This window comes from Pristiophorus japonicus, chromosome 8, assembly GCF_044704955.1.
Source record: "Pristiophorus japonicus isolate sPriJap1 chromosome 8, sPriJap1.hap1, whole genome shotgun sequence".
Classification (NCBI taxonomy): domain Eukaryota; kingdom Metazoa; phylum Chordata; class Chondrichthyes; family Pristiophoridae; genus Pristiophorus; species Pristiophorus japonicus.
This window is the reverse complement of record NC_091984.1, coordinates 203370946-203397716: the sequence shown is the minus strand read 5'-3', so window position 1 is coordinate 203397716 and position 26771 is coordinate 203370946. Positions and strand designations below refer to the sequence as shown.

At 43.8% G+C, this 26771-nt stretch overlaps 1 protein-coding gene across 2 annotated transcripts in view; it reads left to right on the top strand.

Annotated features, from left to right (window-relative positions):
- Positions 1 to 26771, top strand: part of hip1rb (huntingtin interacting protein 1 related b) — a 179631-nt gene that overhangs the window by 47387 nt on the left and 105473 nt on the right. For both annotated transcript variants that reach the window (XM_070887784.1, XM_070887783.1), the window contains exons 2-6: positions 8582 to 8646; positions 10727 to 10868; positions 12755 to 12811; positions 22074 to 22154; positions 25590 to 25666. In XM_070887784.1, coding sequence (XP_070743885.1) covers positions 8582 to 8646; positions 10727 to 10868; positions 12755 to 12811; positions 22074 to 22154; positions 25590 to 25666 — 422 coding nt within the window. The remainder of the gene's footprint in view (positions 1 to 8581; positions 8647 to 10726; positions 10869 to 12754; positions 12812 to 22073; positions 22155 to 25589; positions 25667 to 26771) is intronic.

Here is a 26771-nt window from a genome sequence, read left to right as displayed (position 1 = left end):
GCTCCAGATCTATCAATTTTGTCTTATATCCATGCACATGGAAGCTGCTTCAGTTAAAGTAGTTCACCATGAGGATCTGTTGATTAGATCAAAGTATAAAAAAATCAATTTTCATAAGCATTTAATGGTTAAGCCGTATTTACTGGCACATTTCATTTTACTTAGCATTTCTTTAATGTTATTGCAGTTGTTGTTTGGTTACAGCAACCATTGGCATCCATTATGTTCATGGTAAACAGTGTGAAAGGTATAATGTAGTAGACGGTAGCAGTGGCTGAGCTGGTTGGGATGTGGATGACCTTGGAGACTGATTCCAGATAGCTGCAGTGACTCTAGTGCCGACAGCTGCTCTTGCTTGCTGTGTCCGTACCTGGTTGCACCACTCCTCATCATCACGGGTGGTCCCTCGAAACGAGGATGACTTGCTTCCACGCCGAAAATGGATGAGTTCACAGGTGTTTCAATGAAGGACCTAATATTCCGGATCGCGAACTACATCCTGAAGGGTGGAAGATGCCTGTGCGTGGATTTTTTTTTAACGTGTGGTGTCCGTTGCACACCAGCCACCACACGGACTTGATAGAGCTAGGTCTTGGTGCAGTGGCACAGATTAACCAAGACGACTGGAGACCAGCTCTGCTGCACGGACCTAGTGCGCACACATATCGCAGTGTGGGCTGGCCCGTGCTGCCCCTGGGCCCTCGCCTCTTCTGGGCCCTGAACTTTAGCCTCTCCTGGGCCCCGATCACATCCCTCTATGGATTCTTGCCGCTCCTTCATCCCGACCTCGCCGCTCCTGCTGTACCTGCCCGCATTGCAGTCAGCCGTCGCCCTCCTGCAGCAGCACGCGTTGCTCCCTGAAGTGGCATGCCGCCACATGCTGCTCCCTTTTAATGGCCCCGGCTTGCTGATGGTCTTGCAGGCCGGGACTGTGCCGATTTCTGGGCCGGGCCGCTGTACGCCGCTCCCTCTAATGGCCCCGGCCTGCTGATGCACCACTGGGGCGTTAACAGTTAACCTGTTCAAAATCGTTGGGGCCTATCAGTGCTGATCCTATCCACTAGATGGTGTAACCTTTTATGCTGCACTCCCTTACCCCGAGTAACACTAACTCCTGGGGAGGTGAGAGAAAAAAAACTATAACCAATTTCGAGAAGAATTCTTCAGAATTTCCACCCTGACTATAATTGAAGGAAGTTCCAGAGGCTATGCTCCATAGGCACCCATAATGCACAACTAGGTGAACTTAATTAAATAGGAACAGTGCAATTATTTTAAATGGAGCTGTAATTTAGAAACTATTTCTTGCGTTGTTGAAATGTAGGAGTTGCCAGGCTCACTTCATAGTGTTTTTGGCGTGACTAATAACCTTCACATTACAGCAACAAGCAAACTCAATAATCTCATGGATCTAGCACATCTTGCACAGTTTCTACACCCATGGGCTACAGCTTCAGGATTTCAGAATAAATGTTCTTGCAGTAGAAGAATAAAAAAGACTTGCATTTATATTGCACCTTTCAAGGCCTCATGGCATCCCAAAGTGCGTTACAGCCAATGAAATACTTTTGAAGTGTAGTCACTGTTTTAATGTAGTAAACATATAGGGAAACTGTTGGAACTTTCAACTTTATTTAAATATTAATGTATTATAACCATAGCAAATTGCATTCTCGGAAACGATAAAGGGTTTATTGACCCAATTAATATTCCTTGCCATAAAAAATAGAAAATGCTGGAAATACTCAGCAGGTCTGACGAAGTTCTGATGAAAGTTCATCGACCTGAAACGTTAACTCTGTTTCTCTCTTTACAGATGCTGCCTGACCTGCTGAGTATTTCCAGCATTTTCAGTTTTTGTTAAGGATTTATTGTGAAATTTAAAGAATTTGTAATATTTAAATTTGAGTGTTATTTATGGTAAAAATACTAACATGCCTCTTTACTTTTAGAATATTAAATCATCTGCAATTGAGTATACAAAAGTTATTTTTCAGTCCAGGACTATGCTGGTGGCTACAACAGTCGAACATTCCTTTTGAGTAAGAGGTAGAATTTAACTCCCCGAACCCCAGCCTTGACTGACCTTAGTACTCAGACTCCCCTTGTGACAGTGCTGTGCCAGCCACAATGATGTTCTAGACATCCGAGTCTGGTGCTGCGTATCAGGTTTTCTCATCACCAGTTATAGTCCAGGACCTCATGAGAGGCTTTGAGGCAGATTCCACCTCCAGGATACGAGGTGTCCTTGTTGTATAGCATGGAGACCTCCTTCCCAGCAACTGCTTCCCTTTTTTGCCACAACTCCACCTTGCAGCTTGATTTTAAAGATAGACTGTAGGAATCCTTTCCATTGCATGCCTGGGAGTTGAACCATGAAAGCGAATTGTTTGGACTCCTCTTGTATAAGAGCATAAGAAATAGGAGTAGGAGTAGGCCATTTGGCCTCTCGAGCCTGCTCCGCCATTCAATAAGATCATGGCTGATCTGATCATGGACTCAGCTCCACTTCCCTGCCTGCTGCCCATAACCTTTCACTCCCTTATCGCCCAAAAATCTGTCTATCTCCACTTTAAATATATTCACTGACCCAGCCTCCACAGCTATCTGGGGCAGATAATTCCACAGATTTACAACCCTCTGAGAAGAAATTCCGCCTCATCTCAATTTTAAATGGGCAACTCCTTATTCTGAAACTATGCCCCCTAGTTCTAGGTTCCCCCACAAGGGGAAACATCCTCTCTGCATCTACCTTGTCAGTACCTTATATGTTTCAATAAGATCACCGCTCATTCTTCTAAACTCTAATGAGTATAGGCCCAACCTTTCTTCATAAGTCAACCCCTTCATCTCAACAATGAACCTCGTGGACCTTCTCTGAACAGCCTCCAATGCAAGTATATCCCTCCTTATATTACAAGCATAAGTTCCCCCTGTTCCTGGAAAAGGAGAGAAAACTGAATTGAAGGGCCGGGGAATCCCTTCCTACTCCACTCAAGACATGGCTGATTGTAGGATCACTAAAGAGGAGCATTCACTGTGGTCTTAAAGATGTGTATGAACCAGAGTATCCTATCCGCCAGACCAATAGAGGTGACTTTAGGGAGGGGAGTGATAGTTCGCCAAAAAGATTGAAGAAAACAATTTTTCAAATGTCAGAACATCCTTACACTTAATAAATCATTTTAAAGTGTAGGCCATCCGGTCTTCAAGATCCAGGAGGTTTCACTCTTTCTGAAAAACTGAAGAACTGATCAACAGTGACTTGCTTGGTGTGTATTGTGCATTTTTTTAAAAATTAGCCAGTTAGTTTTAGTAATAACAAAATTAATTATTTAGCGCTCAATATTGTACCTCCTTCATTGATGTCAAAAGGTACTTGTCTTTCAGATTGTGAGGGAACAAAGTATAAGGTGCAGATCAACAACAGCCTGCATTTCTATAGCGCTCATTACACACAAAGACACTTTTGCATGGCAGTAAATTGTTTGACGGAGAGGAAGATAGAAAAAGCTGCTATCAATTGTGTCATGTATGTAACCATCATGCAACGGTAATCTTCATGTAACTATAACCTTCATGCAACTCCTGTATACTGTACTTATACCCTAGAAATGCACACCCTGACCACAGGGAGTGAACTTGTGGGAGACACTCCTCACCTGGGTTTCCAGGTATAAAAGGGGAGGTCGCACCCAGGGTCAGCACTCTTTGGTCCTGGGAATAAAGGTTAAGGTCACGTAGTGACTGTGTCTGCAGTACATGCCTCGTGTGAATTTGTAGTAAGGCTCAGGGACACCACATTTGGCGACGAGAAACAGGAATCACTGAAGCACGAGGATGGCCACTGGCAGCACAGGGGAATATTACTGTGTGGGTGAGAATTGGGCTGACTTCGTGGAAAGACTCCAGCAGAGCTTTGTCACGAAGGGCTGGCTGGGAGCGACAGCGGCTGACAAGCGGAGGGCGCATCTACTGACCAGCTGCGGACCACAGACATATGCGCTGATGAAAGACCTGCTCGCACCCCAAAAGCCAGCGGACAAGTCCTTTGAAGAGCTCAGCCAGCTGATCAGTGAGCATCTCAAGCCGCCGAGTAGCGTACACATGGCCCGGCACCGGTTCTACACACACCGGCGTCGGGAGGGACAAAACATCTCGGACTTTGTTGCGGACCTGCGGCGCTTGGCCAGTTTCTGTAAGTTCACAGACGCCTGCAGGGGGGAGATGTTAAAAGATTTCTTCATTGAGAGCATTAATCATGCCGGGATTTTCAGGAAGCTCATAAAGACCAAGGATTTGACTTTAGAAGGGGCGGAGTTGATAGCTCAGACCTTCATGGCAGGGGAAGAGGAGACCAAACAAATTTACGCACGCAGCCCTGGTCCCAACGTGGCGATGGACCAGGGAGTTAACATGGTGAACACGGCTCGGAACCCCGCAGGCAGGCAAGGGACTCTAGGGTGGGCCCGCAACAGGGACAATGGAAAGGGGATTGGCAATTCACGCCATCACGAGGAACAATGCCTCCCGCGATGGGACCATTAACACCCACCATCAGAGTGCTTAGAAACAACCAAATGGGCAATCAGAGAGGAATGCCTGGTAACAGCCCCTTTGTTAATAACAATCTCAGCTCATGCTGGAGGTGCCGGGGTAGACATACTGCGAAAAGCTGCAGGTTTCAGCAATATACCTGTACGAGTTGTAACGTCAGTGGACACTTGGCCAGGATGTGCAAAAAAGCTGTACCGAGGCTAATCTGCGAGACAGAGGAACCAGACAAGGGGTCTGCAATGCAGGATGATGCCTGGGGAAAAGCCATGGATGCTGAAGTTCAGCGGGTTCATGTGGCTGACGTCCACAGCTCATACACTAAAACGCCACCCATGATGATGAAAGTTTTATTGAATGGCATCCCGGTGTGTATGGAGCTGGACACGTGAGCTAGCCAGTCACTTATGAGCACCCAACAATTTGAGAGACTATGGCCACACAGAGCTAGCAGGCCCAAACTGGAACGCATTGACACACAGCTACGGACATATACCAAAGAGATCATCCCAGTGCTAGGCAGTGCAAACTTGGTGGTAACACATAATGGATCACAGAACCGGCTGCCATTCAGGATCGTCCCGGGAAATGGCCCCGCACTCTTGGGGAGGAGTTGGCTAGCCGAGATGAATTGGAAATGGGGGAACATGCACGCCATTTCATCTGTGGAGCGAAGTTCATGCTCACAGGTCCTACAAAAATTTGGGTCACTGTTTCAACCCAGTGTCGGAACGTTCAAGGGCATTAAAGTAGTGATACGCATCACTCCGGGCGTCAGACCAATGCACCACAAAGCCAGAGCGGTGCCGTATGTGATGCGTGAGAAAATTGAAAGTGAATTGGACAGGCTGCTCAGAGAGGGCATAATTTCGGCCGTTGATTTCAGTGACTGGGCAAGTTCCATCGTTCCTGTCCTTAAAGCAGATGGCTCGGTCAGGATTTGTGGCGACTACAAAGCCACCAAGACCAATACCCGCTCCCGAGAGCGGAGGACCATTTTGCCACGCTGGCAGGGGGCAAGCTGTTCACGAAACTGGACCTCACTTCGGCCTACATGACTCAGGAACTGGCTGAGGAATCCAAGCTACTGACCACCATCACGACACACAAGAGATTATTTATCTACAACAGGTGTCCGTTTGGCATTCGTTCGGTGGCAGCTATCTTTCAGATAAACATGGAAAGCTTGCTCAAATCTATTCCTGGAACAATCATATTTCAAGACGACATCCTTATAACGGGTTGAGACACTGAGGAACACCTCCACAACCTGGAGGAGGTGCTATGCTGACTGGACCGGGTAGGCTTGTGGCTGAAAAAGGCCAAAGGAGGGTTACCGCAGATGGGATCCAGCCCACTGAATCAAAAACGGAGGCGATCTGTCGGGCGCCCAGGTCCGGCAACACGTTGGAGTTGCGATCATTAATGGGACTTTTGAACTATTTCGGGAACTTTCTGCCGAACTTAAGCACATTGTTAGAGCCATTACACATGCTCCTGCGTAAAGGTTGTGAATGGCTTTGGGGGGACTGTCAAGAACGGGCTTTCAATAAGGCGAGGAACCTGCTGTGTTCTAACAAACTGTTGACTTTGTATGACCCCTGTAAAAAACTGGTTTTAACGTGTGATGCATCATCCTACGGGGTTGGGTGTGTTTTGCAGCAGGTAATGATGACGGCCGACTCCAACCGGTGGCTTATGCCTCCAAGTCACTCTCCCAGGCAGAGCATGGATACAGCATGGTCGAAAAGGAAGCACTCGCTTGTGTTTACGGTGTGAAAAAGATGCACCAGTACCTTTTCGGTAGACGGTTTGAGCTAGAAACGGACCACAAGCCGTTAACATCCCTTTTGTCCAACAGCAAAGCTGTCAATGCCAATGTGTCAGTTCGCATACAGTGATGGGCTCTCACGCTGGCTGCGTATGACTACACCATACGGCACCGGTCAGGCACCGAAAATTGCGCTGACGCGCTCAGCAGGCTCCCATTGGCCACCACCGAGGGGGCGTTGGAGCAGAGCACTGAGATGGTCATGGCCGTTGAGGCTTTTGACACCGCAGGCTCGCCCATCACAGCCCACCAGATCAAACATTGGACTAACAGAGACCCCCTCCTATCCATGATAAAGAAATGTGTTCTGACTGGGGATTGGGCGCCCGCACACAGGGCGTGCCCCGAGGAGGTCAGACCGTTTCAGAGACGGATGGATGAGCTCTCCATCCAAGCCGACTGCCTGCTATGGGGCAGCTGGGTAGTCATGCCCCAGAAAGGAAGGGAAGCGTTCATCAGGGAACTTCACAGCGAGCACCCTGGCATCGTGTTAATGAAGGCCATTGCCCGGTCACATGTATGGTGGCCGGGGATTGACTCAGACCTGGAACACTGGGTTCGCAGGTGCACGACGTGTGTCCAGCTGGGCAATGCCCCCAAGGAGGCCCCACTCAGCCCGTGGCCCTGGCCCACCAGGCCATGGTCACGTATTCACGTAGACTATGCGGGCCCGTTCATGGGGAAAATGTTCCTGAAGTGGATCGAGTGCATCATATTAAACTCGTGCACGACATCCATCACCGTGGAGAGTCTGCATACGGTTTTTGCGACCCACGGCTTGCCGGACATCATGCCTGTGTTTCACCAGCTATGAATTCCAGGAGTTTATGTCGGGCAATGGTATCAAACACATCCTGACAGCGCCATTCAAGCCGGCTTCCAATGGCCAGGCGAAACGTGCGGTCTAAGTCATAAAACAGGGCATGCTACGCATTCAAGGACCCTCCCTTCAGTACCGCCTATCGCGCCTCCTGCTGACCTACAAGTCCCGCCTGCACTCGCTCACGGGATTCCCGCCAGCGGAACTCCTCATGAAACGCACGCTTAAAACGTGGCTGTCCCTCATTCACCCAGCCCTGGCAGACATTGTTGAGGGCAAGCGCCAATCCCAAACTGAGTTCCATGATTGAAACTCAAGGGGGAGGTGTATAGAAATGGATGACCCGGTATTTGTTCTTAACCATACTTTGGGACCCAAGTGGCTTGAGGGCACAGTAATTGGCAAAGAAGGGAATAGGGTCATAGTGGTCAGACTAAACAATGGGCAGATGTGCCGCAAACACTTGGACCAAGTAAAGAAAAGGTTCAGCATAGACACGGAGGAACCTGAAGAAGAGCATGAGATGTCACTTACACCACTGCCAGTGGACGAGCAACAAGAATAGTCCACAGCATGCACAGTCCCTGCGGCCAGCCCGGACAGGCTGGAATCACCTCAGGTGACAGAGACGCATGCCAAGGCTCAGTCACCAGAGCCACAACTGCGGCGCTCCACGAGAGAGCGTCGACCACCTGAAAGACTTAACCTTTGACACAAAAAGACGTAAGGGGGAGGTGATGTCATGTACGTAACCATCATGTAACTGTAACCTTCATGCAACTCCTGTACATTGTACTTATAACCTAGAAATGCACACTCTGACCACAGGGGGTGAACTTGTGGGAGACACTCCTCACCTGGGTTTCCAGGTATAAAAGGGGAGGTCCCACCCAGGGTCAGCACTTCTTGGTCCTGGGAATTAAGGTTAAGGTCACGTCGTGACTGTGTCTGAAGTACATGCCTCGTGTGAATTTGTAGTAAGGTGCAGGGACACCACAAATTGAATCACAATTCATACAAATATATGGTTTCTAGCTGACACTTCCATTAGGCAGATCTTGTGTATGTTAAGCAAACTGAAGTATTTCTTTCCTTGTGCATCGTTTGGATTCCCACTCAAGTTCCTGGTCTTGAGGTTGGGCCAAATGAAGCTCCTCCCCCGCCCCGGGCCTAATTGACTGTTGCTGTGCATGGTATATCTGGGCTGTACGGGGAAGCATTAGAATGTCTGTGTAATGAGTGAAGTGAGGAGATTCAGCTCAAATTTCTTTTGAAAAGCTGCCTTGGTCCAGTTCCTATAGCTCCAACTGTCTGAATTCTCCTGATGTCAGTGTTTAGATCTAGCTGACTATTGCTATCTTTTTTTTCTCTTCCAGGCTGCCAGCATCAGCAAAGCTATTAACAGCCAGGAGGTACCCGTCAAAGAAAAGCATGCACGCAGTATCCTTTTTGTTTAAAAAAAAATTCCTTCCTAGATTCATCTCAATAACGCAAGGTAAAGTCCATTGTATGACTTTTAGAAACATAGAAATATAGAAAATAGGTGCAGGAGTAGGCCATTCGGCCCTTCGAGCCTGCACCACCATTCAATATGATCATAGCTGATCATGCAACTTCACTACCCCATTCCTGCTTTCTCTCCATAACCCTTGATCCCTTTAGCCGTAAGGGCCACATCTAACTCCCTTTTGAATATATCTAACGAACTGGCCTCAACAACTTTCTGTGGTAAAGAATTTCACAGGTTCACAATTCTCTGAGTAAAGAAATTTCTCCTCATCTCGATCCTAAATGGCTTACCCCTTATCCTTAGACTATGACCTCTGGTTCTGGACTTCCCCAACATCGGGAACATTCTTCCTGCATCTAACCTGTCCAATCCTGTCAGAATTTTATATGTTTCTATGAGATCCTTTCTCATTCTTCTAAATCCCAGTGAATATAAGCCTAGTTGATCCAGTCTTTCTTCATATGTCAGTCCTGCCAACCCGGGAATCAGTCTGATGAACTTTTGCTGCACTCCCTCAATAGCAAAAAATGTCCTTCCTCAGATTAGGAGACCAAAACTGTACACAAGCTTTTAGAAAAGTTTGACGTGACTTACTGTGGTCACTATTCATTGGGCAACTTCGACACCCATCAACTGAGGAATATGCTGGCCTGGGAATTAAAACATTTTTTCTATTTTGACTAACTATCAACATATATTTGGGTAGAGTATAGACGAGATGAAGAGTAAATCTCCCTCCCATCGTGCGTTAACAATATGCCTTAACTCCAGCCTGAAAACTCTCTACTGCATCGATGTGATGTTTCCATTTCTCATACCAGCCATCCTTTATCAGTATTCTGATTATTGCTAATTTATTGACCATTTTGTACTGTGGACCCATGGCCATGGGACACTGGGCTGGGACTACCTTGAAGCTGGCATTGAGGTGAAACTTTCATCCCATCTTTCTAACTTGGGTTTGACTCAGCTCCTTGAAGTGAAATGGAAATGTGTTATCAACAGTGTCACCCACTCTCTTTCCCATTCCATGGCCACACTTATACATATGGAGGCCGAAATTCAGGGTCTGGATAAGGCCCATAACTGCCCAAATCTTTCAGGGGACCCCATCCACCTAAATCCCTGCAAAAGTAATAAAGAAAAGTGCACCAAACTTTTCTTGCAGGTCTTCATACTTACCGTTCAGATAAGACCTACCTCCACGCAGCAGTCTCGTCTGCTGCTGGAGCAGAGGATCGCCCGGACCAATCTTATAACTCAACGGGCGGGAGGACTCTTGTGGGTGTTGCACGCCAGCGGACGCTCCCTAGCGGTCTTCTCTCCCCGCCGGCGTGAGGGCCTGACCAAACTCGCTTGGAGAAAAGAGTGCCCAGAAAACATCGAGACCGCTGAGAAAACTCGGCAGCAGCCGACGGTAAGTTGACCAAACTCAGGTCCCCAGACTCTCCATTTGACATCAAGTCAGATACTGTTTGTTTTTCTCTCTTTCTCACTAAACCGTAACTCTTGTGATAATTATTCAGGAAATGATAGCCCAAGCATATACCCAGATAAGGTTGCAACAACAAAAATGGAGCGTTTAATTTTCTAAATGTTGAGTTGGGGGTATGATACAGTTTTAAGAACAATGGCTGTTTAAGGCTGCAAGTGAATTAAGCTATGGTAAAGTTTGCTTAAACCGGGGACTGGTTCTAAATTTGTCTCTTCCTTGAATGCTCCCACCTCAAACTACTGAATCTGACTGAAGAGTAAGTGGAATGAAAATGCCCTGCTTTGTGGAATGAAAGAATTTTATTCTCGCAGGAGGATCTTATTTTAATCTTCTATCTTTCTAAAAGAACATTCTGCTGGATCTTATTGAATGTTCCTTAGAGACTGAAGCAGAATTCGTGATTATACCCGTCATCAGGAGTTGGTAATGTGAGACAGATGCATATTCATTTTAAATGATTCAGCTGTGTCATTTTTTGAAACTGCTACTTGTATGTTTTCTTGACTCCTTTGAATGAATTATATTGGGGACGCACCATGAGAAAGGGGCATTTACCTTCTGGTCCTACGCCATTGGTCTTCCATTATCCAGCAGCTCCATCATGAGCTGGAAGTTCTGTCACGTCCTCCACAAAGTCCTGAGAGATGGGCATCCAAATGTAAGTCACTTTTTGTCTAATTTTGAAAGTTCTTCTGTAAGACCGGTCAAAATCAGGGACTGTTGGGTCATTCATTTAAATTATTTTTTATGTTTTATCACAGCAATCTTATAAAGTAAATTCAATGTATTTTTAATAAATGGAGTGAGTTCTGTTTTCAGTTTACAGATCTCAGTTGAGTGTCATTCAAAGACCTAATGTACAATTATAGAGTATATAAAGCAATGATCTGTGGTGGATATCGTTCCCTGTGATCTAACTATCTTTGTTCTGCCTCAAAGCGAAGTGGAAATGATCATTGTGGGGAAAGTGTGCGGGGAAATTATCTATCAGAATCAGGTCTTTTTAGACCAGATGGCCAAGTTGCTAAACTTGTCCGCAGATGCTTGCTGGAAAAGGGGGTTGCTGATCAAAGGAGAGTCATTGCTGGCATGCTTGAAAGTTCATCTTGCAGAGGCATTGATAGGAGACTAATGATGTGTTCACACTTCACTAGTTTAGCATTTAGTATGAAGCTAAAGTGACTCCAAAGGGGTACAGAGTGCTACGCCTTCCTCTAGGGAATCTATCTCTCTGCTTCGTTCTGATGTAAAGTTGAGCCTTGACCTCTGTTCTCGGGGCTAGTTACATCCTGGTTTCCATCAGAGTCCTATATTTCTCCCTCGTTATATTCTAGTGTGCTGGCAACAGCGGGGGTACCATGCAAAATAACGTCTTCCTGGAATTTACGTGGGGCTTCTCCTGATTGTTTGCTGAAACCTTGGTGGAAAATCGTCAGAGAAATGCGCAAAAACCATTTAGATGGTATTTCCGCTGAAGTTGCATCACATGATCGAAAAAAAAACATATCACGGGGTGCATTTATTCAAAATGGCAGCATCATTGTGAAGCAAGGCTGGTTTCCAACAATGCTATCACATGAATGTACCATGAGAGAAGGTTTGTTTGGCTGCAGGCAGTATGTAGCTTGAGGACATGAGGCGAGCTAGGGGAGGCATTTCACAAGGTGCCTTTATATTGATGCTGTATAGTTGGTGTCAGGTACATGGTACTCCCATTGCTGCTGATCCATGCGCCTCAGACCACACGTGGGGGCTGACTTTTCCTGCATCCCAAGAATAGTGGTCAAACGTATGGGAAACATTGCTTTCCAACAGGCACTGATGTCATGCTTGTACATTTGAAGAAAAAAGTTAATGCGATGCTCAGAGGTTGAAGACTCCTCTTGAATATTGCTTTATTAGAGCTCCACTGCTAATATACAAATATCTATAGGCTGTTGAATAAATTAGGGAAACAAACTAGTTCCCACGCTTTTAATGTTTTAATAGTGAAAACATCATCGGGCCAATTTTAAAAATGCTCCAGCAAAACTACCTGTATGGAAATCAATTCTTCGTGGATACTCTATGCAAGAAGACCATGCTTAATGTAAAAGTGTCTCTGTCTAATTTATAATATTTTGTGTGTTATGCACAATGAAGACATTCTTCGTAATGCCAGGAGAATGATTCATTAAAATTATGCCGAACATTTAAGGGACACAGAAATTACCCATACATTTGGTTATTTGCTACTTCAAGACTTGCAAAGTTTTTTAAGATTAATAATATTTACAGTTTATCCAGAAGTGCATACCCTGATTTTGAAGACTGAACTAAATTCTTCATAATCTCAAAACTGAAGCCCCTTTTGCAGCCTGGGTCACCAGGTGGGTCTGCTGTCCTCTATGACTTGAACCTGCAGGTGTCAGGATGCAAGATACATCCCTCTTTCTCTGAAAGCCAGTCCAGTTTCTTAGAAGTTTGTCTGATATTCTTACTGTTTCATTTTTTTTAGAGAAATAATTCTTTGTGTCACAAAAATCTGCTTCTACTTATTTCTAGGTTCTTCACGACTTCACCAGGCATAAAAGTCATATCCGTGAAATGGGAAATTTATGGGTAAGATGAGTCTTGAAAATTGTGACATTCTAATTAAGAAAGTTGAGGCCTGAAATCGTTTTTAGAAATGCATCCATGGTTTTTTTCTTTTTAGTTTTTCTGCACTTTGCATGACACGTGAGCTTGGGCATTTCTTATGAAAAATGTTGACAAAATGTGCCAATAGGTTTTGTAGCGCATGTAGATGTAAGATTTTTAATCTATTACTAGTTGATCCCCTGTGGCATTGTACATGAGGAGTCACGACAAAGTCTAGTCTTGAGATGAAGTAAGTTAGAGGAGTGGAGGAGTAATTGGACCAGGCTGCTCCAATGTAACTCAGTCTTCATTTTGAAGACTTGCATTCTGTCCTTATTTTTCTGTTCCAATTATAAATTCCTGTGCCGATATTTAGAATGGAATTGTCTATGGAACACCTACTCCCAGTGGTGGCAGTGGGATGAGGGTGTAACTATAGCAAGACAAGTTTACAAGGGCAGTTTCCATTGTGGGTGTGAACACAGGAATTTATAAAGATAACAGTTGACAGGAAGTACGTGCAGAAGTACATTTTTTAATATGTTACTGATCGATGTTGGGCTATTTGACACAGTTTGAACTCACAATAGGTGTTAACCCATTTCATTCATCATCATCATCATCATCATCATCATCATCACAGGCGGTCCCTCAAACCAGGATGACTTGCTTCCATGAGTTCACAGATGTTTCGATAAAGGACCCGATGTTCCAGTCCTGAACTCCAATTGAGGAGGTGGAAGATGCCTGTGCCTGGATTTTTTTAACGTGTGGTGACCGTTGCACACCAGCCACCACATGGGCTTGACAGAGCGAGGCCTTTATCCAGTGGCAATGGTTAACCAGGCTGACTGGAGACCTGCTCTGCTGCACAGATGTAGTGCGAACACATATCGCAGCGTGGGCTGGCCCGAGCTGCCCCTGGGCCCTCGGCTCTTCTGGGCCCGGTACCTTCATCTGTCGCACCTCCGCCACGATCTCTCGCCGCTCCTCCGCCATAAACATTCACCGCATCTCGCCACAAACACTCGCCGCTCATCCGCCCCGACCTTCCCACTCCTCTGTACCTGGGCCCTGCCGATGTTCCTGCCCACGCTCCAAAACGGCAACCAGGGCATTCACACCTATTCCAAATCACATTTCAATAGTTTTTTTCTTATCAAAAAACAAAAGGCCTCCTTCCCTTAGCATGTCCTGATGGGATTACAAGAAGAGTTCTTGTACATCATCGCTTAATAACTTTGCAATCAAAACATTAGCATGTTCGAATACTTTGCCCCCTCCAAAGAAGTCCTGTGGCAGTAAACCATTTGCCTCATTTCCGAGCAAATATTCTGTTAGTAACAATGTAAGCTCTGTTTTGAGTGTGGAACTCACAATTGCCATTTTAAAACAGTGAAAATAAGAGAATCGTGAACAGAAATTCAATTCATGTCATATTAGGCAGCTAGTTTTATATTGGATATGCTATTCCTGGAGGTTACTCATCTCAAGACAAAATTACTGAATTATTTATTAAACACATGGACAAATATAACCATAGAAGTTTCCAGTACAAAAGGGGGCTTTTCTGCTCTTGTATCTATGGAAGAGTAATCCAGAACTAATGCCACTGCTCTGCTCCCTCCTCATTGCCTTACACCTTCATCTGCCTCAAATATTTATCCACTTTTCCTGGAGAAAGTCCAATTTTCTTTTCCTCAATCACTCCCTATGGGAAAGCACTCCATGTTCCCAACAGCCCTCTGTCTAAAGAACTTTCTCCTGATCTCTCTCCTCACATATGATAACCCCTCATTTCTGACTGGCCAGCCAAAGTAAATAGCCACTCCCAACTCGATCAAAACCCTTCAGAATTTGAAAAACCTCTTTTAAGACTCATCTTAGTCACTTTATTCCGGGGAATATAGTCCTAGTATAATAACACAAAAACATAAGAATTAGGAGCAGGAGTAGGCCATTCGGCCCCTTGAGCCTGGCTTGACATTCAATAAGATCATGGCTGATCTTCTCCCTCAACTCTACTTTCCTGCCCCATCCTCATATCCCTTGATTCCCTTATTGTTCACAAATCTATTGATCTCCGTATAGAATATGCTCAACGACTGAGCATCCACAGCCCTCTGGGGTAGAGAATTGCAAAAATTCACAACCCTCTGAACAAAGAAGTTTCTCATTGTCTCAGTCCTAAATGGCCATCTCCTTATCCTGAGACTATGACTCCTAGTTCTAGACTCCAGCCAGATGAAACAGCCTCTCAGCACCTCCTCCTCCTTCTTCCAGCCCCACGCCACCCACCGCCCCCCTCCCCCGCCCGCCAATCTAGAATTGCAGAGGTCACTTGTAGCAACTCCAATAACTCCCCTGCTGATTTAGCAGTCCCTGCAGACCAGGAACTAAACCAGAACCACCTTGTTAGGTATGACTCAGCTATTCACTGGATCAATTCAGAGCCAGATTTGTTTTCTTTGTTGAAAGTTCATTTTGCTCAAATGTCCTATATCCCAGCCATTCGATCTTACAACAGTAACCATTATCCAATTGTCTTGCATCCAAGAGCTTTTATTCCATACAGGAGCTTGCTAAAGTGAAAGGTGCCTTGCTCTATTTGGCCCTGGATCAATAGTAATAAAGGAAATATAATTCTAGATGGGCAAGACTTACAAATGAGGTAATTGATTTATGATATCAATGTTCTGCATTATTTACATTGAATATGAAAGCAGCTCCATGAAGTGATTTTAGGACCTACTCATTCTAAATGAATTTTGTGACCTTCCCAACCCCCTCCAATTTTCTCCCACCCTCTGGTGAGGTACATTTACACAATTGTTACCCTTCCTCCAATACCTCACTAGAATGGTCATTTCCATGCCTGGTATTCAGCCATTGGGGAGGCTCCAATTCTGGGCCCAGCCCTCTCCTCATCCAACAGTAACACACCCACACTTTAAAGCAAGAACACTAAGCTTGGGAACACTGATTGAATTTTTCATGAGCAAGCTCAGAGCCAAGGCCAATTGTAGCGCCACCCAGGCTGAAGCCAACGAACGATACCAAAATGTGGATCGAAACTGGGTCCTTCGTGGCCTGCCGGGCTCCATTCCACACCAGGCACAAATTTACCAACTGAGCTACCCATTGGCAGACTTGGTGAATCACAGTCCAGCTGCAACAACACAAATGTACCACCGCTTCAAAAATGTAAAGAAATATTCAGCAGTATAAGTTACATAGAAACATAGAAACATAGAAAATAGGTGCAGGAGCAGGCCATTCAGCCCTTCTAGCCTGCACCGCCATTCAATGAGTTCATGGCTGAACATGAAACTTCAGTATCCCCTTCCTGCTTTCTCGCCATACCCCTTGATCCCCCGAGTAGTAAGGACTTCATCTAACTCCCTTTTGAATATATTTAGTGAATTGGCCTCAACTACTTTCTGTGGTAGAGAATTCCACAGGTTCACCACTCTCTGGGTGAAGAAGTTTCTCCTCATCTCGGTCCTAAATGGCTTACCCCTTATCCTTAGACTGTGACCCCTGGTTCTGGACTTCCCCAACATTGGGAACATTCTTCCTGCATCTAATCTGTCTAAACCCGTCAGAATTTTAAACGTTTCTATGAGGTCCCCTCTCATTCTTCTGAACTCCAGTGAATACAAGCCCTGTTGATCCAGTCTTTCTTGATAGGTCAGTCCCACCATCCCGGGAATCAGTCTGGTGAATCTTCGCTGCACTCCCTCAATAGCAAGAATGTCCTTCCTCAAGTTAGGAGACCAAAACTGTACACAATACTCCAGGTGTGGCCTCACCAAGGCCCTGTACAACTGTAGTAACACCTCCCTGCCCCTGTACTCAAATCCCCTCGCTATGAAGGCCAACATGCCATTTGCTTTCTTAACCGCCTGCTGTACCTGCATGCCAACCTTCAATGACTGATGTACCATGACACCCAGGTCTCGTTGCACCTTCCCTTTTCCTAATCTGTCACCATTCAGATAATAGTCTTACTCTCTGTTTTTACCACCAAAGTGGATAACCTCACATTTATCCACATTATACTTCATCTGCCATTCATTTGCCCACTCACCTAACCTATCCAAGTCACTCTGCAGCCTCATAGCATCCTCCTCGCAGCTCACACTGCCACCCAACTTAGTGTCATCCGCAAATTTGGAGATACGACATTTAATCCCCTCGTCTAAATCATTAATGTACAATGTAAACATATGGGGCCCCAGCACAGAACCTTGCGGTACCTCACTAGTCACTGCCTGCCATTCTGAAAAGTACCCATTTACTCCTACTTTTTGCTTCCTGTCTGACAACCAGTTCTCAATCCACGTCAGCACACTACCCCCAATCCCATGTGCTTTAACTTTGCACATTAATCTCTTGTGTGGGACCTTGTCGAAAGCCTTCTGAAAGTCCAAATATACCACATCAACTGGTTCTCCTTTGTCCACTTTACTGGAAACATCCTCAAAAAATTCCAGAAGATTTGTCAAGCATGATTTCCCTTTCACAAATCCATGCTGACTTGGACCTATCATGTCACCTCTTTCCAAATGCGCTGCTATGACATCCTTAATAATTGATTCCATCATTTTACCCACTACTGAAGTCAGGCTGACCGGTCTATAATTCCCTGTTTTCTCTCTCCCTCCTTTTTTAAAAAGTGGGGTTACATTGGCTACCCTCCACTCGATAGGAACTGATCCAGAGTCAATGGAATGTTGGAAAATGACTGTCAATGCATCCGCTATTTCCAAGGCCACCTCCTTAAGTACTCTGGGATGCAGTCCATCAGGCCCTGGGGATTTATCGGCCTTCAATCCCATCAATTTCCCCAACACAATTTCCCGACTAATAAAGATTTCCCTCAGTTCCTCCTCCTTACTAGACCCTCTGACCCCTTTTATATCCGGAAGGTTGTTTGTGTCCTCCTTAGTGAATACCGAACCAAAGTACTTGTTCAATTGGTCTGCCATTTCTTTGTTCCCCGTTATGACTTCCCCTGATTCTCACTGCAGGGGACCTACGTTTGTCTTTACTAACCTTTTTCTCTTTACATACCTATAGAAACTTTTGCAATCCGCCTTAATGTTCCCTGCAAGCTTCTTCTCGTACTCCATTTTCCCTGTCCTAATCAAACCCTTTGTCCTCCTCTGCTGAGTTCTAAATTTCTCCCAGTCCCCGGGTTCGCTGCTATTTCTGGCCAATTTGTATGCCACTTCCTTGGCTTTAATACTATCCCTGATTTCCCTAGATAGCCACGGTTGAGCCACCTTCCCTTTTTTATTTTTATGCCAGACAGGAATGTACAATTATTGTAATTCATCCATGAAAAATAAGGCCAATGGACCTTGACAATTATTATCAGTTCTTTATGGGAAAATGTAAAATAAATTCAGAAAAATGCATATGTATCCTCAATGCACAAATTTAGAAAATCTCCCATCCCTATTGAACTGCTACTGATGGTGCTATCAATTATCTAACAATTACGAGTTCAGAACGAGTTCTCTCTGAGAATATCATTACTGATGTGATGATCTCGCTGTATCCCAATTTGGCAGATTAATTTAAACTTTGCACTGTAAAACATCTCATTAAAGATTTCATATTCGGGTCTGATATTATTATTTAAAGTAAAATTCATAGTTTGTTTCTAACTGCAGGCCATAGTCACCAGTGACCTTGTTACTAATGAGTTCTAAATCAGTTGTCCAGAAAGACTTGGGCCCCAATATTCATGGGGCTATGGGTTCGGAGCGCAGCGGGGGGGAAAGAGGGGGGCGGTGGGAGGGGTGGGGGGTGGGGGGGTTGGGAGGCGGAGGCGTTATGAACAGGGAACCTGAAAATATGGTTTTTGCAGTTTTTATCCCCTTAGTCATTGTGCAAACCATATTTGCATTTCCAAGAAAGGATGTTCTTTTTTTAATAGGAAATCAGCACCTATTTGAACACTTTCACCTCAAGGCTATTTACACTTTCTCTGTTGCAGCCCTTCAAAAAGGGCCACAGCAATATGTAGCAGAGGAGACAGTGGGCCGGATTTTCCTTCGAATTACTGCCTGTTTTGGGTGGTTTTGAGATAGTACCAAGTTGACACTTTCGGAGTAAAAGGCAATGGATATTTGTATAGATTAAATACAGCACACTGAATCCCTGTACCTGTTTTAAATATATAACTTTTTGCAGTTTGTAATATTATTAACATGGAGTCTTTTTTTTGGTGTTCTCCAATGAAGTGCGCCCACCCTCTAGTTTCTCCATATTGTTCTCCAGTCATGCTTGGGGCCTGCGTCTCAGCCCCCATGGACAACACACTTCCAGAGCTCTGCCTATGGCTGGTCACTGGGGCATGAATTAGTGATCTGCAACAACACTTTCATTCAATGTTCCCTCTCCCCTGAAGTAAAAGACTGCAGTCTGTGCCCAACATGGTCTCTGCATGGTCAGGTCAAAAATAATCATTTTCCAGACCAGTAAGTTTGTTTTAAGTTTAATGTTTAGGGATGAATCACTATGGTATCAAGAAAAGAAAGATGTAGTTATATAGCGCCTTTCACGACCTCCAGACATCCCAAAGCGCTTTACAGCCAATTAAGTACTTTTGAAGTGTAGCCACTGTTATAATGTAGGTAACGTGGCAGCCAATTTGCGCACAGCAAGCTCCCACAAACAGCAACGAGATAATGACCAGATAATCTGTTTGTGATGTTGGGTGAAGGATAAATATTGGCCAGGACACCGGGAGAAACTCCCCTGTTCTTTTCGAAATAGTGCCATGGGATCTTTTACTCCAGCCAGAGAGGGCAAATGGGGCCTCGGTTTAACAGCACCTCTGACAATGCAGCACTCCCTCAGTACTACAGTGGAGTGTTAGCCTGGATTTTATGCTCAAGACTGTGGAGTAGCCCACCAGTCTGTTCCTAAGCAAATGTGCTACCACTGAGCCATGACTGACACCATATATACGTATCCTCTCGTAGCTTCTGGACTTGTATATAAACTTTCATTGTTCACATACTGGCTAAACACTATTTCAGGGCCAAATAGACCCTTGCAATAATCTCGACCATCTGTTATTCTATATATAGAAATTGAGTCTCCAATGAAGCAACCACCAAGGGAAAAATATCTTGTATGTTATGCCCACAAGGGTGCACATCAGGAATGCTGTGACATTCTGTTCACCCTCCCATCAACTCAAATTACACTGAATCAGCCAGCACTGTTGATGTAGCTATGCAGTAAAGCCAGTGTCAATGGGGTGGACGACAGTACGCTCTGCAGAGAAACCCCTAAGTATAATAGTTTTTAATGGTTTTGCTAGCTGAATTAAAGTTTGTCCTATGTACTGTGAGGTCCAGATTAAACTAAATGTCGTTTAAAAATGGGGCACCGTTGAAAGTTCTATAAAACCCCAGCAGTAAAACATTACCCAAATAATGGGAAGTAATCAATCACCAGATCATGAATATCATGCAATTTATACAAATACTGTATTCATATCTAATTATAGAAATTAGGGTTATATTTTTATCCATCTATCTGTAATTATTGAAAATCTTATGCCCATTCAAAATTCCAAAGTTCACATTTATAATGAAAATTGCTGTAATTCATCTCATCCGCCAGCGGAGATGCTGTAGCACCATCGCTGGCTGGAGGGCGTAATTACAATGTGACAAGTTTTTTTTAGGCATTTTCCTTTATAAATAGGGAAATTGGAATTCAAAATGAAAATAAGGCTAGAATGTATGACTTTAAAATGGGGCGTGTGTGCCTTGGTCTAATTATCCCTCACCCTTAACCCTGCTTCATCACCATGGGCGATTGACTAGTAAGTTGTAAGAATTGTTCGTATTGTTCATCCCACCACCTTTATCTGACAGGCCAGCTTTCAGAGCAACGAACTAAGAATATGGAAAAGAATATTTGTATATCTGCAGTTTGTTTTGTCTTGCTATGGAACACCGGAATAAATTAAGCTCTCTATGCTTGTGTTTATATGATTCTTGCAAAGACCGTATTCTGTTTTTGTTGAGGAACAAAATTGCATGTTCCTTTCTCAGTTCAAGTTCTGTAAGAAGTCAAAGAGACTTCACTGATTGATTGGTTTTGTTTAACTAACCCATTGGAACCTGTCTCCCGGTTCATAGGGTGTATTATAATGTTATTATAATGTTTTCATCTCATCTGTGTTGCTGGCTTCTGTAAAGAATTCCATTTGTGAATAAATTAATTCAAAAGCTATGGAAAAAAAGCATTGCATGGCTGATCTGATCCATCTTCTGAAGTGATGGGAGATGTAATGCAATCCTACGCATTATGCGTTGAGAGTTTATAATAGGTCAGTGGGTTGTTTGCCCTGTAGCACACATTATCTCATACGTTATGCACGTCAGATTAAGCTTTAGGCCATAAAGAATGTTATTCGTTTAAAAAATATTGGGAACAAGCAAAAATTGCAACACTGATAACTGTTCATTCACTTTGCACACAAGGCAAAGTGGAACTGGGACTACCCAAGGCCTTCGGGTATGTAGCAGTTAAAAGGAAAAAAATTGTTCATAAATCAAACCTCTTGTATTTATTAGCAACTAATGTTCACAAATGAGTGAGATAATACAGAGATGGTGCTGGATATGGATTAAGTATTCTCTTCCGAACTTTTCATTAAATGAGAGATTGGGCCTATACTCTCTGAAGTTTAGAAGAATGAGAGGTGATCTCATTGAAACATACAAGATTCTGAAGGGGATTAACAGGGTAGATGCTAAGAGATTGTTTCCCCTGACTGGAGTGTCTAGAACGAAGGGGCATAGTTCCAGAGATGAGGAGGAATTTCTTCACTTCGAAAGTTGTGAATCTTTTGAATTCTCTGCCCCAGAAGGCTGTGGATGAATATATTCAAGACTGTGATAGATAGATTTTTGGAGTCTAGGGGAATCGAGGGATATGGAGATCGGGCGGGAAAGTGGAGTTGATCAACCATGATCTTATTGAAAGGCGGAGCAGGCTCGAAGGGCCGTATGGCCTACTCCTGCTCCAAATTCTTATGTTTGTACGTTCTTAAAATAGTAGATTGTAAATTTGTTATTTTGTCAATATTACTGTTGAAATCAAATCCTTTATGTAGTCTTTGTTTTTATTGCGATAAGGTACCTTTTACTCTTTGGATTGTATCTTTTTAATTTTATGGTAAAATCTAATTTAAAAAAAATTCCTCTAGGGCCATATGCATGATCGGTATGGGCAGCTGACAAGTGTCTACGTCAAACTTCTCAGTATCAAGATGGATTTTCATAAAAAGGTATTTACTTAATTTACTATTTGAATTACATGCCTTATTTGCATGTTTTTCTGAAGAGATATCCAGATACATGATTTGTGTTAAATTTAGTGTCTTAGGACTTTATGCTCACCTCGGTTGCCGGTATGAATGTAGCTAAATTATGCTTCATTGATACATAAAACAAAAAAAGGTGTTAACTTGATCAAACCAGGTAATTAAAAAGAACTTGCATTTATATTGTGCTTTCTATCTGCCACAGCTGTTCACATCCAATAGATGACTTTTGAAACTGTTGTTATGTAGGCAATTGACATGAAGTATCTGTTTCCAATAGTTGTCTATGTCTATGTAGGGTTCCTGCAGGCAACTCCTTGACGATTGAATGTCCTGTGAAGTTGTAAACTTTCCATTTTAATGCAAATTAACATCTGGCTTTTTTGTGACCATAAACGTTTGGTGGGTAATTAATGTAAAATAAATTGTACAGGTTTGACCTCCCAAATACAGAGTTCCAAAATCGGGAATGTTCCGAAATTCGTGGAGGGGTCATCTGGAATACGGAAAATATTCTGAAACCCATACATCTTTTTAAACGGCTATCAGTATTTTTTCGTCAAAATCACTCCACTATTTTTTAAAGGACAGCGGTAAAAATCAGCGGGAACCGTGGTCCTCGCCAACTTTAGTCCGAGGCCGATTACCGCTGCGAGTTGGGCCCAGGGAGGGGGGGAACACAAAAAAAAATTGCAAAAAACAAAAAAATAAAAAAATCGCAAAACATTCACAAGCCACTTAACTATTAATCGCTGAAAAAGAATTAAAAAATAAATCTTTAACTTACCTTTTTGCAGGTCTTCATACCTACCGCTGTTTTTGGGGCTGCAACGCAGGTTTTTCTCGGGCTTTTTTTTCGCCCACTATACGGGTGTGCCAAAAGTCAAAATTCGGGACGTTGGGTCAGCGCGCTGTGTCCTGGGGCTGGCTGCTCCTCTTCTCCCCACTGCCTCCGGTGTTCCCTCCTCGGTCGGGTCAGCGCGCTGTCGGAAAATACAGGTACAGGTACACGAAAGTCGGCCCGAGGGTTTCCGGATTCGGGACTTCGGATTTCTGTTCCAAAATCCTGAAATACCCGAACCTCGGTCCAGGCATTTCCAGATTCGGGACGGCAGAAATATGTTCCAAATCCGGAACTACCCGAAATCCAGAATGGCCTCGGTCCTGAGGTTTCAGGATTTGGGACGTTGCATCTGTACTTATAACTTTAGTGTCACAAAATCATATTGGGAGGAAGAAACAGAAGATTTTATTACTTACCTGTATGTGTAAGACTTCCTGTAACAGTTTCCTGACACGCTTGTTCCATCACACCTGCCTGGCGAGCTGAAAACATACCTATTTATTGTACTTATGTTAAGTATTCCCAGCTCCATCTTCAAGATAGATGACATCTTGGTAATGTTTCCACGTCCCTCCCCTTCCTACTCTTCATCCTCCAACTTCCCCTCCTGCTCACTGCTCCCTCTTGATACCATACCTGCGGTTTCACCTATTCAATCACCATAAATGAGTGGCCCTGATAATATATTGTGCATTAACAGTGTATCCTCCAATTCACCATGAGCAATATGGGCGATCTTGCACTCTGTGGATATTAATTTGTCCACGTATTATGGTGAACTTGAGAATGATTCTTAAAGAAAGATAGAACTTGCATTCATATAGCGTTTTTCACAGCCTCAAAGCAATTCACAGCCAATGAAGTACTTTTGAATTGTAGTCACTGCTGTAATGTCGGGAAACGAGGCAGCCAATTGGCGCAGAACAAGATCCCACAAACTGCAATGAGATAATGAACAGATAATCAATTTTTTGTGATGTTGGCTGAGGATGAAATATTGACCAGGACACCCAACTCTTCCTTCGAAACAGTGCCATGGGATCTTTTACATTCACCTGAGAAGACAGATTGGGCTTCTGATAACATTTCAACTGACAGACGGCACCTCTGACTGTACAGCTGTCTCTCAGTACTGCACTGAAGTGTCTGCCTGGATTATGTACTCAAATCTCCAGAATGCGGCTTAAACCCATGACCTATTGACTCCAACGAGAGAGAGTGCTACTAGTGAGCCGAGGCTGTCGCGTGCAGGGGATTATTTTATGCTAGGACCGTTTTAAAAATTATTCACTTCAAATATTCACAAGTTGTGTTTTTTGAGTTCTCTTGAAATGGATTTATTCTACTAGTTTGTACTGTCTCAATAATCTGAGCGATTAGCTCCAAATCCAGTAATGAGTAATCTGTAATTGTTCCCTTTAGAATGCTGGAATCTGGAATAAAAACAGAAAATGCTGGAAATCTCAGCAGGTCAGGCAGCATCTGTGGAGAGAAACAAAGTTAACGTTTCGGGTCGATGACCCTTCGTCACAACGAGAGTGTTCGGGAAGAACAGATTCTTAACAAGCAATGAAAGGGGGAGGGGGAGAAAGAACAAACTGGAAGTTCTGTGATAGGTTGGAAGACGGGAGAGATTAAAGAGACAAAAGGGATGATGGCCCAAATCCAACTCCTGCTCCTATTCCTTATGTTCTAATTGAGCTTTATCCCAAAGGTCTGAATTAATGCATTCAAATAGACTGTTACAGTAATGACAGTTCATGTGATAAATTGTGAAGTAGAGATTATGTGCATAGATCTGCAGATATAATATTAATGACTAAATCAAGCAAAAGCTTACAGGATACAGTTTAATTCCATCCTCACAGAAACCAAGCCACTACACTTTAAGAGAGATCCAACTGCCAAGAAATTCGACTATGCACCACTTGTTTTTTGAGCGCTAAATGACCTCCTAATCCTTCAATATGGCAGACAGGAAATGCATGCTACTTATGAGCTGGAAGTGTGCCACTCGCCATATTGGTGTAGGGAAAAGAATCAACGTCCAACCCACATCTAAAACATGCGTTAACCCTTTGCATGTTCAAATAAGGGGCCTAACACCTGTTTGAAGCCCCCCTCTGCAATATGGGGTTGCCCTGAATGCAGCCAGTGATGGGCTGGCTGCGTTCAGGAGCACAATGTTGCCATGCAACCTAACAGGCGGTCCTGAAAGAGCCTGATGGGGGCTGCAACCAACAAAGTAAGTGTTTAAAATATACTTACCTGGACGTGGAACTGGGAGGAGCAGGGGTGTTTCTCCCTATCCACAATCAAACCAGAATAGGGGAAGAGTCATGAAATGGTGCCAATGAGAGGCACTGAGAAAAGTAATAGGCAGAGGCGATAAAGGAGATGGGATGCAATTTTCTCCATAGAGTTACAAATTTAATTCAGTAATGAGAAGCAAATAGATAGAATTCTAACTAACTAGGGGAGGGCAGAATCCTATCAACACCCAAATAAGGGCATTTTCTGATCATATTTTTCTTTTCTGCTTTTGCTTTGCACAGCATCCAGAGTTCCCACCAAATCTGGAGGTGACTGATGAAACGCTGGATAAAGCTTCTGGCACAGATGTAAACAACATGTAAGTCTGGTCAGGTCACGGACTGTCTATTTTTTGGTCATGATGCTCTGAATTGGTCTGAAGGGACTCGTGTGTTCAGAGGGTAACTCAATCCCTCCAGGATTTGCAAGCTTGTTCCAATTTCAGAGAATTCTTACCTTCCTGAAGGGTGTGACCAGAATATATATGAACCCTCATCGCCCATGAATACTTGGCCCAGATGTGCTTGAAGGAGTATTTTTGTCAATTTGTAACATGATTAAGTTGTTATATTTTTAACACCAATCTGTTTTGCTAATTCTCAAATTAAATGATGTGGTTGGGATATGTTTAAGTAGTTTCAATAATTTGAGCAGATCTCGGGTGGTTTATGAACGTTTTATAAATCCTGAGATTAGTTCCTGACCTTGTCGTTGCTCTCATTATTTCTCAAAAAGTAAAATAGTTTGCCAATATATATATATATTCGACTTTTCCACCTCCTTTAGGCTTCCTATGTCACGCAGAACACGCTAACTAGAAGGACAAATGGGTTCTCCCAGTCATCTGGCAGTGCTGCTCTATAATTGATCACTGGGGAATGTGGACGAGCTGGCTGGAGTGACTCTTCCTCTTGGCCTTGAGCCTAACCCTTTTCTGTTTCACACTGTATACAATGCTGTTCCATTTTGTATTTTTTCAAAATGGAAATCTATGAGGTTTTTCTCGAAATAAATAGCTGGAACAGCATTAATTGCATTGGGCGGCAGGCTGTTTCATAACTAAGTTCCTTTTAACAAAACTACACCGGTTGTTTCTCAAACTGGAGCTTCCATTCTAAGGACCTGTTGCCAGGGTTTAAGAGTATCTGCTAGCCTCCATCATCAGTCCTGTTCCCTTAACAAGCTGAATCATATTTCCCTTGATAGATCCTTAATAAATTTATATAGCAGCGTATTGTCGACATCTCAAAATAACTTGACAAATGAATAATTTTGAAATGTAATGACTATAGTGTAGCAGTTAATCCACAGTAATAACAGCAATGAGATGAATGAGCAGTTAATCAGTTTTTTGGGGTGAAGGGAGGAATATTGCCATGGACACTGGGAGAACGTTATGGTTCTCTTAAAGTAGAACCATGGGA